The sequence below is a fragment of the Schistocerca nitens genome, chromosome 2, assembly GCF_023898315.1.
Source record: "Schistocerca nitens isolate TAMUIC-IGC-003100 chromosome 2, iqSchNite1.1, whole genome shotgun sequence".
Taxonomy (NCBI): Eukaryota; Metazoa; Arthropoda; class Insecta; order Orthoptera; family Acrididae; genus Schistocerca; species Schistocerca nitens.
In genome coordinates, this window is record NC_064615.1 from 238,370,291 (window position 1) to 238,385,356 (window position 15,066).

General features: G+C 43.2%; 1 protein-coding gene and 1 pseudogene across 1 annotated transcript in view; one reads left to right on the forward strand and one right to left on the reverse strand.

Moving 5' to 3' along the window:
- Window positions 1-15,066, forward strand: part of LOC126234947 (agrin-like) — a 1,214,606-nt gene that overhangs the window by 466,698 nt on the left and 732,842 nt on the right. The window contains exon 3 of the mRNA XM_049943685.1: window positions 2,590-2,727. Coding sequence (XP_049799642.1) covers window positions 2,590-2,727 — 138 coding nt within the window. The remainder of the gene's footprint in view (window positions 1-2,589; window positions 2,728-15,066) is intronic.
- On the reverse strand, window positions 9,158-9,275 carry LOC126237598 (5S ribosomal RNA; annotated as a pseudogene).

A 15,066-nucleotide genomic window follows, 5' to 3' on the forward strand; every position in this document is an offset into this window, starting at 1 on the left:
CACCAGAGACTGCAGGACAGCCGTTCGCAACACCTGTCGAACTGTGGACCACTAAATGTTCAGCTGTCGTGACGCAGCTTACGCACCGCTTGAAGATCGTACGTTGCGTTCAGCATTCTCTGCCATGGCAACAGTAACTTTGGCGCTATTGGCCGCCGGCCTCTCCCAGGAGCAATTCTCAAATCTCCGTTTAATTCAAACTTCCGAATCACGTTCCTCAACGCCGGTGCAAAAACAGAACCTCTCCGTACTCCTTTAATGCATCGAGAATCACGAAGAGCAGTAGCACTATTGCTGTTATTTTGATAAAACAGCTTTACGAGTAAAGCCCTGCTCACCTTGTCCATACCATGTTGACTGTTTAAGACCGTAATGCATACCTGATGTTTGTGTTTCAACCCTTCGTAGCCGTAACAGTACCGGCGCCTAATGACAAGTATTGATACTGACACTACTAACAACGCAAATCCTACAGCTCACTGTCCGAACATCATTCTTATAAAGTTGTGAACGCATACGGTAAATATGTAGCGGAAGTTTAATTGTAATCGCCTCGTACTGAAGTTAGAAACTGCGTATATGTCTTCAAGCAGTGTTGCCCATGGTGCACATGCGAGGGTTGGAACTTAAATAGTGACAACTATTTATTCACAGCCGATACAAAAGAGTTACATGTCTGCACCTGTTACTGTCCTTCAAAGTAGTCACCAGCGTTGTGTAGAACCCGTTGCCAGAGATGTGGAAGGCGTTGTGTACAGTTAGCAGAGCCTGTTCTGATGATGGTGCTAATGGAGCGGTCTAAAGTTAAGTGATTCTCGTATACGACTGTGATGGTGTTATCCTAAGCATTACGTTTCTCCACGTCAGACCTTCAATGCACAGTATTACTGTTCGTTTTTGGAGCATCACCTGCAACCAGCTTTGTGAAAGCAGCGGCGACACTTTCTGCGCAACCCACCCCTCATTTTGTACGACAATGCTTGGGCGCATACAGATCAAGCTGTGGCTGCTCTGTTCGGTCGATGGGACTGGGAAGTACCGTACCATCCACCATACTCCCCGGACTTAAGTGCTTGTGACTTTGATTTTATTCCGAAGATGAAGGAACCACTTCGTGGCATTCGCTTCAGAACTGTTCCAGAGATTCGGCAGGCAGTAGACCGCTCCATTCGCACCATCAAGCTCTGCTAACGGTTTGCTACGCCTTCCACATCGCTGGCAACGGGTTCTACACAACGCTGGTGACTACTTTGAAGGACAGTAACAGGTGCAAACACGTAACTCTTTTGCATCGGTTGTGAATAAATAGTTGTCACTACGTAAGTTCGAACCCGCGTATTATCCTGACTATATTCATTCAGTGTCTGATAATTTATCTTTTGATCAAAGATACATATTGGTAAACAAATCTTAAAAAAGCAGAACATTAAACATTTTTCAAATCTAGGGATCCTTTTTTAAGGCATTCTTTTTACTACTACTGTTAGAACCATTACATGAAACGTGATGTGTTCGTTTAGCTACTTATATTAAAAATACAATTAAATGCACTTGGATTTTGTAACAAACTTAACATATAAATTACGTAACTGGTACCATGATTAAAAACTTAACATGTTGAATTGGAATGAATGACTGCTTTGACGACTTATTTTTGATGAAACATAAAATAAACAATATTACACTACTTTCCAAAAATGTCATACGTGAAGGTATAAAGGATTTATCGCATTCTTGGTTTTCCAGTTTTTGTTTCGACGTATGCGTTAGTGTGTGGGTGAATAAAGCGAAACTGATAAAACCAACATAATTAGGGTTTTTAGTCTTCAAACACAAAGGTTTTATGAGCTTCTGTCAAACATTTGAAGATGACTGGAAACAGCATCTGTAACGTTTTCTTCGTGAAAAAAAGAAGAGAGCGAGAGAGAGAGAGAGAAAGACAGCCAAATCAGTTGCAACAGTAAAAGGTTTACTGAAAACCTCTTGGCAGGTACGTTAAATGCGTAGCCATAAGGCACAAATGAAGATCAGTCTCAGCTCCATAATAACAAAACCATAAAATATCGTTCTGACTGTCATTAGAAAGTGCTTTGCAAACGCAACTAGTGAGTTCACTTTCTAATGACTGTTGACATGATACATTGTGGTTTTAGTATTATAGAGGTGAATGTGATTCGTGCCTTATAGCTACATATTTAAACGTAACTCGACACCATAATGTAACCAGTGTCAATCACTGATCCTTCTGAAGAAGATGTTTTCAAGGATGTCGAAACCCTTGGTCAAGAGATTTTCAATAAACTTTGTACTATAGCATCTGAATTGGCTGTTTTTTCGCCTTTTCTCCACGAAAAAAATATTTAACGCATTAACGCAGTTGTAAATTAATCAGACATTTGAAGCAGTTTTATACACGGGAGTTGGAGTATGGGAGTGGTGTTAATGAAGAGAGTTAAACGAGGGACAGTGTAGACAACAGGCTCTTTCCGCAGGTACCGCCTGAAGATCACAGCAGGCATGCTGTTGAACATCGTGTTTTACGTGCGCGGTGAGCGGTGCTCATTCCCCCTCGGCCTTGTGTGTTCGCAGACTGCCCGTCGGCCTGCACCCCGGACCTGGCCCCTGTGTGCGGCTCTGACGGCGTCACCTACCGGAACCTCTGCCTGCTGCGCAGGAAGGCCTGCCTGCACAGAGACCGCACGCGCCTCGCCCACCCTGGGGAGTGTGGTGAGTACCGCAGCCTGCCTGAAACAAGGTTCCAAAATAAAAGAGAAATGGCCAAGTGTGATTAGGTCCCGCGTTCTCAGGGTTCCGTGCAAACTTAACTGCGCATACAGAAGATCATTCATCCCACGACGATTTCTGTTTGTCATCTCATGAATATACGATTTACTATTACATTGTTTACTGTTATTGTAGTTATTGTGGTTATTTTCATGATCTGAATGTAGATTTGCCTTACTTTACTCAGTTTCCCATCTTTCTCTTATTTCCTGTGTTTTTCATTGGCCTGCAGAACGCAAACGCTCCAACGTCCGAGCCAGACTGTATCAACGGTCTCGTCCCTACACAACACACGGCTCCGTAACCGATGTAATAGTTCGGACAGCATCGCAATCATATACGCAAAATATCGGTCCCAGGAAATCCAAAACTTTCGAGAAAGTTTTGAGGTTCGAAGTCGGATAACAAATGGCAAAAGAAATATTTATTTAATGTAATATAATTAAAAATTAACAATTTTCCGATTTTTCCCTCTAATTTTAATGTGAACTGTTACTTCTTGCCAAATTTCATAATAATAGGTCAACAGGAAGTACCTACTGGTTTTAATGAATGAGTATTCGAATATCAAAATATGTTACACAAATTTTGATTATATTGGCTTAGAAGCTTAACGTTTTTACGCCAGTAAGGGACCATTGAACTTAGTATGTGTCATAAACTTCAACTGATGCGTTTATCCGTTCCTGTGAAAAAACAGACACACATACTGTCGGACCATAAATGACAAGGAAATATATTTTTTTATGAAGATACCATCTTCTAGTTAAGGCTCACCGGCCATTTGACCATCTTCTTCTATGCGAATGCAAAAACAGTGCCCGAACTCTTACGGGGATCGTAAAGCCGCGAGTAATGAGTATAATGGGCAGGGGCACTATGAATATAGTGCGGGACAATAAACTGCGAATGTGGGTCTCACGGGAGGCGTGCCACAGATAAGTCGCTGCAGTCGCAGTATTCTCTGCGTCCTCGGTGGCTCACGTGGCTAGACCGTCTGCCACATAAACAGGAGATCACGGGTTCGAGTACCGGTCGAGGCACATATTTTCTACTGTCCTCGTTGACTTATATCAACGCCTGTATGCTGCTAGGGATATTCATTTCATTGTAATTTCAAATATATTTTTCGTGTGATATACTTACAGATTAATACTTTTCGGATCTATTCCATTAACTATGCATTGAAACTTTGATTTTTTTTCAAATTTCATGATTCTTGGTCAATAGGAAGTACCCTACAGATTTTGATGAATTTGCAATTATCAAAACATATGACATAACTGGCGGCATGTTTCCATTTTATTAAAGGAAGCTTACCTTTCTTACAACGTCAACGGAATACACATGTTAGTATGTGACAGAAGTTTCAACTTTATACACCTACTTGTTCCTGTGGAAAAGGGATCATAACAGCCGGATGAACACCCAAATAACAAACGGCGTGATATTATTATAAATTCAAAATTTTAGGATTTTTTCCCTTGCTTGTACTGTGGAGTCTTGAGTTGTGCCAAGTTTCATGATTCTAGGTCAACGGGAAGTAACATGTAGGTTTTAATAGACGAGTTTGCGAATGTCAAAGTAAATGTTATACACTGAAGAGCCAAAGAAACTTGTACACCTGCCTAAAACCGTCTAAGGCCCCCTGAGCGTGCAGATGTGCCGCAACAAGACGTGGCATGGACTCGACTAATGTCTGAAGTAGAGCCGGAGCGAACTGACAAAATGAACCCTGCAGGGCTGTCCATCAATCCTCATGTGTATGAGGGGGTGGAGATCCCAGATATGGTCAATAATATTCATGTCTGCGGAGTTTGGTGGCCAGCGGAAGTGTTTAATCTCAGAAGAGTGTTCCTGGAGCCATTCTGTAGCAATTCTGGACGTATGGGCAGTCGCATTGTCCTGCTGGAATTCCCCAAGTTCGTAGGAATCCACAATGGACATAAATGGATGTAGGTGATCGGACAGGATGCTTACATACGTGTCAGCTGTCAGAGTCATATCTAGACGTATCAGGTGTCCCATATCACTACAACTGCACAAGCTCCACACCATGACAGAGCGTCCACCAGCTTGAACAGCCCCTGCTGACATGCAGGGTCCATGCGTTCATGAGGTTGTCTCCATACCCTTACACGACGATTCGCTCGATACAATTTGAAACGAGTCTCCTCCGACCAGGTAACATGTTTCCAGTCATCAACACTCCAAAGTCGTGTTGATGGGCCCAGGCGAGGCGTAAAGCTTTGTGTCGTGCAGTCATCAAGGGCACACCAGTGAGCCTTCGACTCCGAATGCCAATATTTATGATGTTTCGTTGGATGGTTTGCACTCTGACACTTGTCGAAGGTCCAGCACTGAAATCAGCAACAATTTTCGGAAGGGTTACACTTCTGTCACGTTGAGCGATTCGCTTCAGTCGTTGTTGGCCCTGTCTTGCAGGATCTTTTTCCGGTTGCAGCGATGTCGGAGGTTTGATGTTTTACCGGATTCATGATATTCACGGTACACTCGTGAAATGGTCGTACGGGAAAATCCCCACTTCATTGCTGCCTCGGAAATGCTGTAACGCATCTCACGTGCGCCGACTACAACACCATATTCAATCTCACTTAAATGTTAATAACCTGCCATTGTATCAACATAAACGATCTAACAACTGCGCCAGACATTTGTTGTCTTATAAAGGCGTAGCCGACCACAACACCGTATTCTGCCTGTTTAGATATCTCTGTATTTGAATATGCATGTCTATACCAGTTTCCTTGGCGCTTCAGTGTAAATGGCCGTATCTTTTGACTTCATTGATTTAGAAGGGACCGTATACCTTAAAATGTGACATAAATTTTAGTCTGATACGTCTATCCGTTCCCGAGGAAAAGTGTTTTTAACAGCCGACTAGACAGACAGACAGACAGACAGACGGAGAACGAGGTAATCCTATAAGGATTCCATTTTTACAGACTGAGGTACGGAACCCTAAAAATGATTTTAGGGTACATTTGAAACTTGCTTTAGCTGTCCGGCATTTTATGTTGTTCAGTAAATGATCAAAAATACTTGCTGATGCATACTGAACTCCTTTCTGACCCACTGACAGATTTAATAATGAGTAACAAAGGCCATTTTCTCTTCTAGTGTTCTAATTGTGGATACCGACAGCCTTCATACTATGTGATGGCTTATTTGTGACATCCTCTGAAGAGGTACCTACAAGATGACCGTGACCGAATACCATATATTACTCCTACCGTTCACTTTTGTGCCATCACTATTTGCTTTTTTCGGCCTGAAAATTATTCCGTAAGATATAATTGACTGGAAATAAGAGAATATATTAGAAGTTTGGTTCATTTTTTCCAAAACTATGAATTGTACAACGAACATAAGAACATGAACTTATTTTTTGAGCAATTCAAAAATTGTCACACTTTAAGTTTCTTTCAACATGTGCACCAATTATTTGGAATATTCTGCTCTGCTGATTTCTGTTCATGTGCTACGGGCTGCATCAGTCGCCGATCTGATTGTATCTGTCGTATCTGTAGCATATTGTGTTTTCCCAAAACTAAGGGACTTACCGCAACCGGCCACAAATGCTTTTCAACGAGCTTTATTTTGTTGCCATTACAGGTTCAGGGCTTCGCTTTTAAGTCTTTTTTTTTTGTAAATGACAATTTCAACAATTTTTTGGACAGCTAGTACTTACTTCACGCCATCATGTCCAGAAGTCCGTGCAACGTCATAGTTAGATCTCTCCATCTATTTGTGTCTCCTGCTACCTGTTTCCAGACACACATCTGCAGAAAGTCTTGTCTTACTCCATGCTTCCACCTCTTTCTGGTTCTTCTCCCTATTCTGTTGCCTGATGGGAACCCGTCCGTTGCAATTTTGGCCCTTATCGCTTCTCCCATTCTCACAGTGCCCAGTCTATTGGAGTCTTCCGCTTGTCATCATTCCAACGATGCTAGGCTTCTTGTATATTTCTTCTACACTCCACAACAAAATTTAAGGGTCGCTTTTTCGAAACTCCCATAATTACCTTCCATTCCGAAGCATAAGTTTGAAATTGGACTCAAAAGTGCCTGCAACCTTCCTCTTCAACGGTGCTGCAAGAGGCGACTATTGGGAGGGTGTAAGCAGAGCTCGTTATGTGTCAAAAGGCACTCTCGCAATTCGCCCATTGCCAGTTTTTCTCGGAAGGACGGTAGTGACCTGCGGTCGCCATTGGGCGCAGTGAAAGAAGATTCAGAAATACTCATCTGTTCCCATAAAAATACAAGTAGCTTCTCGACTCGCAGTTGGCATCGTCTGTCAATGACCGCTGAGGAATCGCGTCTTAAGCGGCCTTCAGCCCTCTGGAGGCAGCTGACACCGCACGTTTCATTCCCGCCAGCTGGTGCGTTGGCGATTGCCGCTTGCGGTGGCCCCGGTGCTGAGTGTAGTGAGCGACGCCGGCGTGTGTACACACATCGACTTGGGAGGAGCTCCGTCCCCTCCCGCTCACCACCCTTCTTTGACATCCGTCGTACCGCCATGACGGTTGCCTTGTAGCCGTGATGGTCGACGGTTTTGGCCTGCCGTCCAGGTAAGCCCAGTTCAGTCCGCTGGCCGCGCGGGTTAGCTGGGCGGTCTGAGGCGCCTTGTCACGGCCCGCGCGGCTTCCCCCCGTCGGAGGTTTGAGTCCTCCCTCGGGCACGGGTGTGTGTGTTGTCCTTAGCGTAAGTTAGTTTAAGTTAGATTAAGTAGTGTGTAAGCCTAGGGACCGATGACCTCAGCAGTTTGATCCCATAAGACCTTACCAGAAATTTCCAAAATTTCAGTCCGCTGGAATTTCAGGAAAGCTGGAGTCCCGACCCTGGTGGGAAGGTCCTCCCATCTGCGACAGAGGCAGACTGTAGTGTTGGACTCTGCAACTTGTGCTTAAAGCGAGGTTGCCATCTCTCGCAGAAGCGGTTGTTGCTGTCTGTAGTGTGCAGGAAACCTACGATAGACTTGTATCAGACGTCACTTCGGGGAAATCAGGGAATCGAGTGCAAAACTAATGTACACGATCGAACCATCTGACTGACTGCCTTACGAGCTAAACTGCTGGGGTATCGATGGAGCGTAGTAGTGGCTACGGTTTTCGCGACGTCATTCGTCACTACCGCTTAGGGCTTGCTATTACGAAAGTATCAGGGTTTTCCCTCCTGCCGTGCTTGCTTAAGAAGTTTGATATAGTACAGCACTGGTTCATAAAAGCTCTTGGTACCGTTTGTTGTATTCGCATTAGCCTTTCTATCGTCACATAACGAAGGTGACGTGTCCCTGTTTGGCTGCTCTGCCCCATTAAATTGTGCAGAAGTCAGCTGCCTGACTCGCCAGAAACGCCGATGTTGTGTTTTGCACTGACCCAGTCTCGTTGGCTAAATGTTTTCATCGCGAGCTCCTCTTGTCGACATTGCCATAATGTAGGTACATAGCTTCGCTCTGTTACCCCTTTCACTGTCCTATGTAAGGCTGGAAATGTTAAATGGTGTAAGATGTTCGAAATTTTGAGAAAAACAGAGGTAGTCTATAGGGAGATACGAGTCGTATGTACAACAGCCAAGAGGGAATAATAAGAGTGGACGACCAAGAACAAAGTGCTCGTATTAAAAAGGGTGTAAGAGAAAGATGTAGTCTGTCGCCCCTACTGTTCAGTCTGTACATAGAGGAAGCAATGACGGAAATAAAAGAAAGGTTCAGAGGTGTAATTAAAATTCAGGGTGAAATGATATTAATGATGCGATTCGCTGATGACATTGATATCCTGAATGAATGTGAAGAAGAATTAATGATCTGCTGAATGGAATGAACAGTCTAATGAGTACAGAGTATGGACTTAGAGTAAATCGAATAAAGACGAAGATAATGAGAAGTAGTAGAAATGAGAAATCGAGAAACTTAATATCAGGATCGATGGTCACGAAGTAGATGAAGTTAAGGAATTCTGCCACCTAGGAAGTCAAATAACGAATGACAGAGGAGCTAGGAGGACATCAAAAGCAGACTAGCAATGGTGAAAAGGGTATTCCTGGCCAAGAGGAGACTACTAATATCAAATATCGGCCTTAATTTGAGGAAGAAGTTTCTGAGAATGTACGTTTGGAGTACAGCCTTTTATGGTAGTGAAACATAAAGCACATCACTCCGTCTTGAGGCCACAAGTGGCCCACCGGGACCATTCGACCGCCGTGTCATCCTCAATGAGGATGCGGATAGAAGGGGCGTGTGGTCAGCACACCGCTCTCCCGGTCGTTATCATGGTTTTCTTTGACCGGAGCCGCTACTATTCGGTCGAGTAGCTCCTCAATTGGCATCACGAGGCTGAGTGCACCCCGAAAAATGGCAACAACGTATGGCGGCCCGGATGGTCACCCATCCAAGTGCCGGCCACACCCGACAGTGCTTAACTTCGGTGATCTGACGGGAACGGGTGTATCCACTGCGGCAAGGCCGTTGCCTAGTGAAACATGGACTATGGGAAAACCGGAACAGAGGAGAATCGAAACATTTGAGACGTGGTGCTACAGACGAATGCTGAAAATTAGGTGGACTGATAAGGTAAGGAATGAGGAGGTTCTGTGCAGAATCGGAGAGGAAAGGAATATGTGGAAAACACTGATAAAGAGAAGGGACAGGATGATAGGACATCTGTTAAGACATGAGGGAATGACTTCTAAAGTATTAGAGGGAGCTGTAGAAGGCAAAAACTTTAGAGGAAGCCAGAGATTGGAGTACATCCAGCAAATAACAGAGGATGTAGGTTGCAAGTGCTACTCTGAGATGAAGAGGTTAGCACAGGAAAGGAATTCGTAGCGGGCCACATCAAACCAGTCACCACACACTCTGTTACCAACATTTCGCCCCTACCTTTGACGCCTCTGCCTCTGCCTCTGCGTTAGTGGCACCGAGTGTGTTGTCGAAAGCCCGTAGAGATCGAAGGTGACGTCGCAGGGCGGCATCCTTTTGTACCACTATAGTGGAAGGTCGTAGGCAACTCTGAACCAAATTTCCAACTTATGCATCGGAATGGGAGAAATTTACGGGGTTTCGAGAAGGTGATCCTTTAATTTTTGTTGCACTGGGTAGTTCTGTATTGTGGCCCCTTCTCCATTCTCCAGTAGTTGGTTCCCAGACTGCTCCATATATTTTCCTAAACACGTTTCTTTCAAATACAGGCAGTAGGTTAAAGCCTTGTATTCGTTTGCTCCAGATCTGACACCCGTATAGTACTAAGGGCATTATTAATGTTTTATATGGTCTCAACTTTAGTTGTTGTGATTTGTTTCTATATGTTAATACCGGCTTTAAGCGAGTAACATAGTCTGTCACAAAGTTTTTACTTCATGAGCAACACCGCTCAACGGTTACTGTATCATCATGAGACGAAAAACACCTTTAACATCTTTTTAGTGCCAATTTTCGATGATTTCTTACAGCAGGACTTGAGGTTTATACAACTGAGTTATTAACACTATAACTCGCATTCTAATCTCATAGCTTTTACAGTAAGTGTGGTGTCACTGCCAGACACCACACTTGCTAGGTGGTAGCCTTTAAATCGGCCGCGGTCCGTTAGTATATGTCGGACCCGCGTGTCGCCACTGTCAGTGATTGCAGACCGAGCGCCGCCACACGGCATGTCTCGTCTAGAGAGACTCCCTAGCACTCGCCCCAGTTGTGCAGCCGACTTTGCTAGCGATGGTTCACTGTCTATATACGCTCTCATTTGCAGAGACGACAGTTTAGCGTAGCCTTCAGCTACGTCAATTGCTACGACCTACCAAGGCGCCATATTCTTCATGAATGTATCCTGAACAGATAATATTATGAATCATGTACCGTCAAGAGCGACATTCATCATTAATGGATTAAAGTTAAGTATCAAACTAATTACGTCCACTTTCTGAATTCTAATTCCTTGTCATGTTCCAGACCTCACGTCAGTATAGTTCTTCCCTCCTCACGCCAGCCTGCGTGAGTTAAAACGCGTGCATTTCGGCCTCCACTAGTAACACGGTGTTGGCTCTTCTGCCAACACAACAGTAAGTCATCGATGCCTGCCTTTAGAAACAGTTATGAACAAAGTTCCTTCCACTTGATGATAAAGATGTAACCGTGGATACGCACAGTGGCTGAAGCAAACATTTTGTGGAAGCCGCAGAACTAGTGATGACTGGGTGTTGTGTGATGTCAGGTTAGTTAGGTTTAAGTAGTTCTAAGTTCTAGGGGACTGATGACCATGGCTGTTAAGTCCCATAGTGCTTATAGCCATTTGAACCTTTATGAACCGCAGAACTAAATTATTTACGTTACTTGTAATACACGTATGTATGTAGCTGCAACTTTTATGATTATTGTCAGGTGCCCGCGTGACATAGTCCAAGGATGGTGTAAGCATATTATTTATATCGAAACATTTTCTCTCCTCTCAAAACACGAGTTTCCCAAAAGAGAAACAAAACATTATTTACTGAAATATGTGTAAGTTCCACAACTTATTTATTTTCTTCGTTCTCACAAGGGAACCTCCCCATCGCACCCCACTCAGATTTAGTTATAAGTTGACACAGTGGATAGGCCTTGAAAAACTGAACACAGATCAATCGAGAAAACAGGAAGAAGTTGTTTGGAACTATCAAAAAAGAAGCAAAATATACAAACTGAGTAGTCCATGCGCAGGATATGCAATATCAAGGTCATTGTGAGCCGAGGAGCACCCTGGTCCCGTGGTTAGCGTGAGCACCTGCGGAACGAGAGGTTCTGGTTCAAGTGTTCCCTCAAGTGAAAATTTTAATTTCTTTATTTTCGCAAAGTTATGATCTGTCCGTTCATTCATTGACGTCTCTGTTCACTGTAATAAGTTTAGTGTCTGTGTTTTGTGACCGCACCGCAAAACCGTGCGATTAGTAGACGAAAGGACGTGCCTCTCCAATGGGAACCGAAAACATTTGATCGCAAGGTCATAGGTCAACCGATTCCTCCACAGGAAAACACGTCTGATATATTCTATATGACACATGACAGGAATATGTTGTCGACCCACCTAACTTGTACACTTGTGGAATGGGTAAAAAGATTCTTCTACCTTTCCCGATTTAGGTTTTCTTGTGGATGTGATGATCACTCCCAAAAAAGTGATTAAAACGTAAGAGTTTGTCACATAAACTGCAACAAATGAATGCAACAGTTTCACAGTCACACAGTTTTCCCTGTGCTCTGTCAACATATGTTTTTAACGTTTTCAAATTTTTCCGTGTGTAGACCGTCAAATCCTGCATATGTCCTAGCAAATCTGAACATGTCCTGGAATTTTGGAGAGCGAAGTTGATTATGTGTGAGTGCCTGAACTTTGATAATTGTGTGAAAATAAAAAATTAAACTTCTCACTCTAGGGTAGACTTGAACCAAGGACCTCTCGTTTCGCAATTGCTCACGCTAACCACGGGACCACGGCGCTCCTGAGCTCACATCGTACTTGATGTTGCCTATCCTGCACATGGACTACTCAGTTTTTATATTTTGCTTTCTTTTTCATAGTTCCACACAACTTCTTCCTGTTTTCTCCATTGATCTGTGTTCAGTTTTTCAAGGCCTATCCACTGTGCCAACTTATAACTAAATCTGAGGGGGGTGCGATGGGGGGGTTCCCTTGTCAGCAGCACGCACGTCAATAAGTCATCCATCCAGCACATAACGTGACGCTAGCTGCATAAATATGCTCATCCAGTAGATTAAAAGACAACAATTTGATGATACTGTGAAATATTAACTAATAACACAAGAGTAGTCAACTGAAGAGGGACATAATGGACCGAAGAAATACATCTTTCTTCTACAAGATGGGTAGTTGCGATACGCCTTAACAAACTTGAGTTCAACAAACACGGAATTTAGCGATTTCACTGGTTAAATAACAATCTCTGCTTATCCACATATTTGACACGTCTCAGTATCTATTGAGTCACCACGGTAATGAAAGCTATAACCAAAAGTGAAAGATTAAGAATAAAGAAAACTTGAGAAGAGAGACACAACTAATTTTTTATTAGGACCGAACACCAACCAATCTGTAAAATTTAAAAAATAGAAGAATAGCAACGGTAGACTATTATTGTAATGTTCGCCTACCTATTCATTACACGATGGGTTTCGTAAAACAGCCTAGCCACCTTGAAGAATTGCCACGTTCTATCAGTATTGCGGTTTTCGAAGGTATGTCTTTTCACTTTCCTAGCATCGCTGACATTGGTTTGCTTACCTCGGTCTTCAGAGTTATCTCGTAGGTCTCGTCCCGATTTGGTGTTAACCATACTGGCGCAAATTCCACGTACGAACAACAAACTTTGCGAAAATTAAGTGGGAGTGTTGAAGAAAATCCAGTGCTACGAAATAAAGTTATCAATACATAGGATGCCACTTGATTTTTATTCATTAACGTTTAGCGGTAATCAAGAAACGCAAGGAAGAGCCTGATTGTGTTCATTCATTACATCTAATTCCGCGGAAATTATCTTCAGAGCAACGCAACAAAACACAATCTAGTGAGTCACAGTATTAAAAGATGTTCGAAACTTCACACGATTATTCATCAAGCCGTTGTTAAACACGACAAATGATTTTTCTGTAACTCGATACACTATACCGCCCAAAGCGCTTGCTGCACTTTTTCGTACCTGATATAAAACTTATGAGTTACACACAAACTTTTTCCAAGGCATTCTTAATTGCGACGGGTAATTAGAGGCACCGTATTCTACTTAACCATCCGGACGTGTGTTGCCTCAATCGTACCCGGAAGAAATTTCGTTTATTCAGTACGCGCTTCTGATTGGTCCATCGTCTTCAATCAGTAACGTTTAATTTTTAAGTTGGACAATGTTGAAGGTAGTCAACGGCTCATTTGCGAGTGGAACAGGGAAGGGAATAACTAGTAATGGTTTGACGCGGCTCCCGTAACGAATTCCTCTCCTGTGCCAACCTGCAACTTTGTCTTCAATTATTTGCTGATGTATTCCAACCTCTGTCTTTGTCTAAAGTTTTTGCCCTCTACAGCTCCCTCTAGTACAATGGAATTTATTCGCTGACATCTTAAAAGATGTCTTACAATCATGTCACTTCTCCTTCTCAGTGTTTTCTATTTATTCCTACCCTCGCCGATTCTATGGAGAACCTTCTCATTCCTTACCTTATCAGTGTACTTAATTTTCGATATTCGTCTCTAGCACCAATTCACAAATGTTACTATTTTCTTCTTTTCCAGTTTTCCCTGAGTCCATGCTGTGCTCCAAATGTACATCCTCAGCAACTTCTTCCTTAATTTAAGACTTATGTTTGATACTAGTAGACTTCTCTTGGCCGGGAATGCCTGTTTTGCCAGTGCTAGTCTGCTTTTGATGTCCTGCTCCGTCCGTCATGGGTTATTTAGCTGCCTATGTAGGAGACTTCCTTAATTTCATGCACTTCGTGATCACCAGTCCTGATGTAAAGCTTTTCGCTGTTTTTATTGCTGCTACTTCTAATTACTTTTGTCTTTCTTCGATTTACACTCAATCGATGTTCTGTACTCATAAGACTGTTCATTCCGTGTAAGAGATCCTGTATTTATTCTTCACTTTCACAGGGGATAGCAATGTCATCAGTGAATCTTATCATTGATATCCTTTCTCCTTCTCTTTTAATTCTGATGGAGTATTATATATATATTGTCTTATTCGATCTTAAGTCTTCTGAAGTTCTTTTAAATTCTTATTCTAAAATTGGATCCCTTATTCCAGAATGAAATTTTCACTCCGCAGCGTGGTGTGCGCTGACATGAAACTTCCTGGCAGATTAAAAATGTGTACTGGGTCGAGACTCGAACTCGGGACCTTTATCTATCGCGGGAAAGTGCTCTACCAACTTTTTTTTTAATCTCATTTTGTTCCTTTTCGTTCGTTGCAGCTGCTCGGGGCGGACGTCGCAAGACACCCGTTTCAGTTCACCGTTGATCCATTAACTCAGTTTTTTTTTTATTACAGAGGGCAGCCAACCCTCTTACCGAACACGCTGAGTTACCGTGCCGGCATACTGAGCTGCCCAAACACAAGAGTCGTCCTCACAGTCGTACTTCCGCCAGTACCGCGTCTCCTACCTTCCACACTTCACAGAACCTCTCCTGTGAAAGGGCACTTGCCCGCGAAAGGCAAAGGTCCCGAGTTCGAGTCTCGGTCCGGCACACAGGTTTAATTTGACGGGATCCCTTATTTCTTC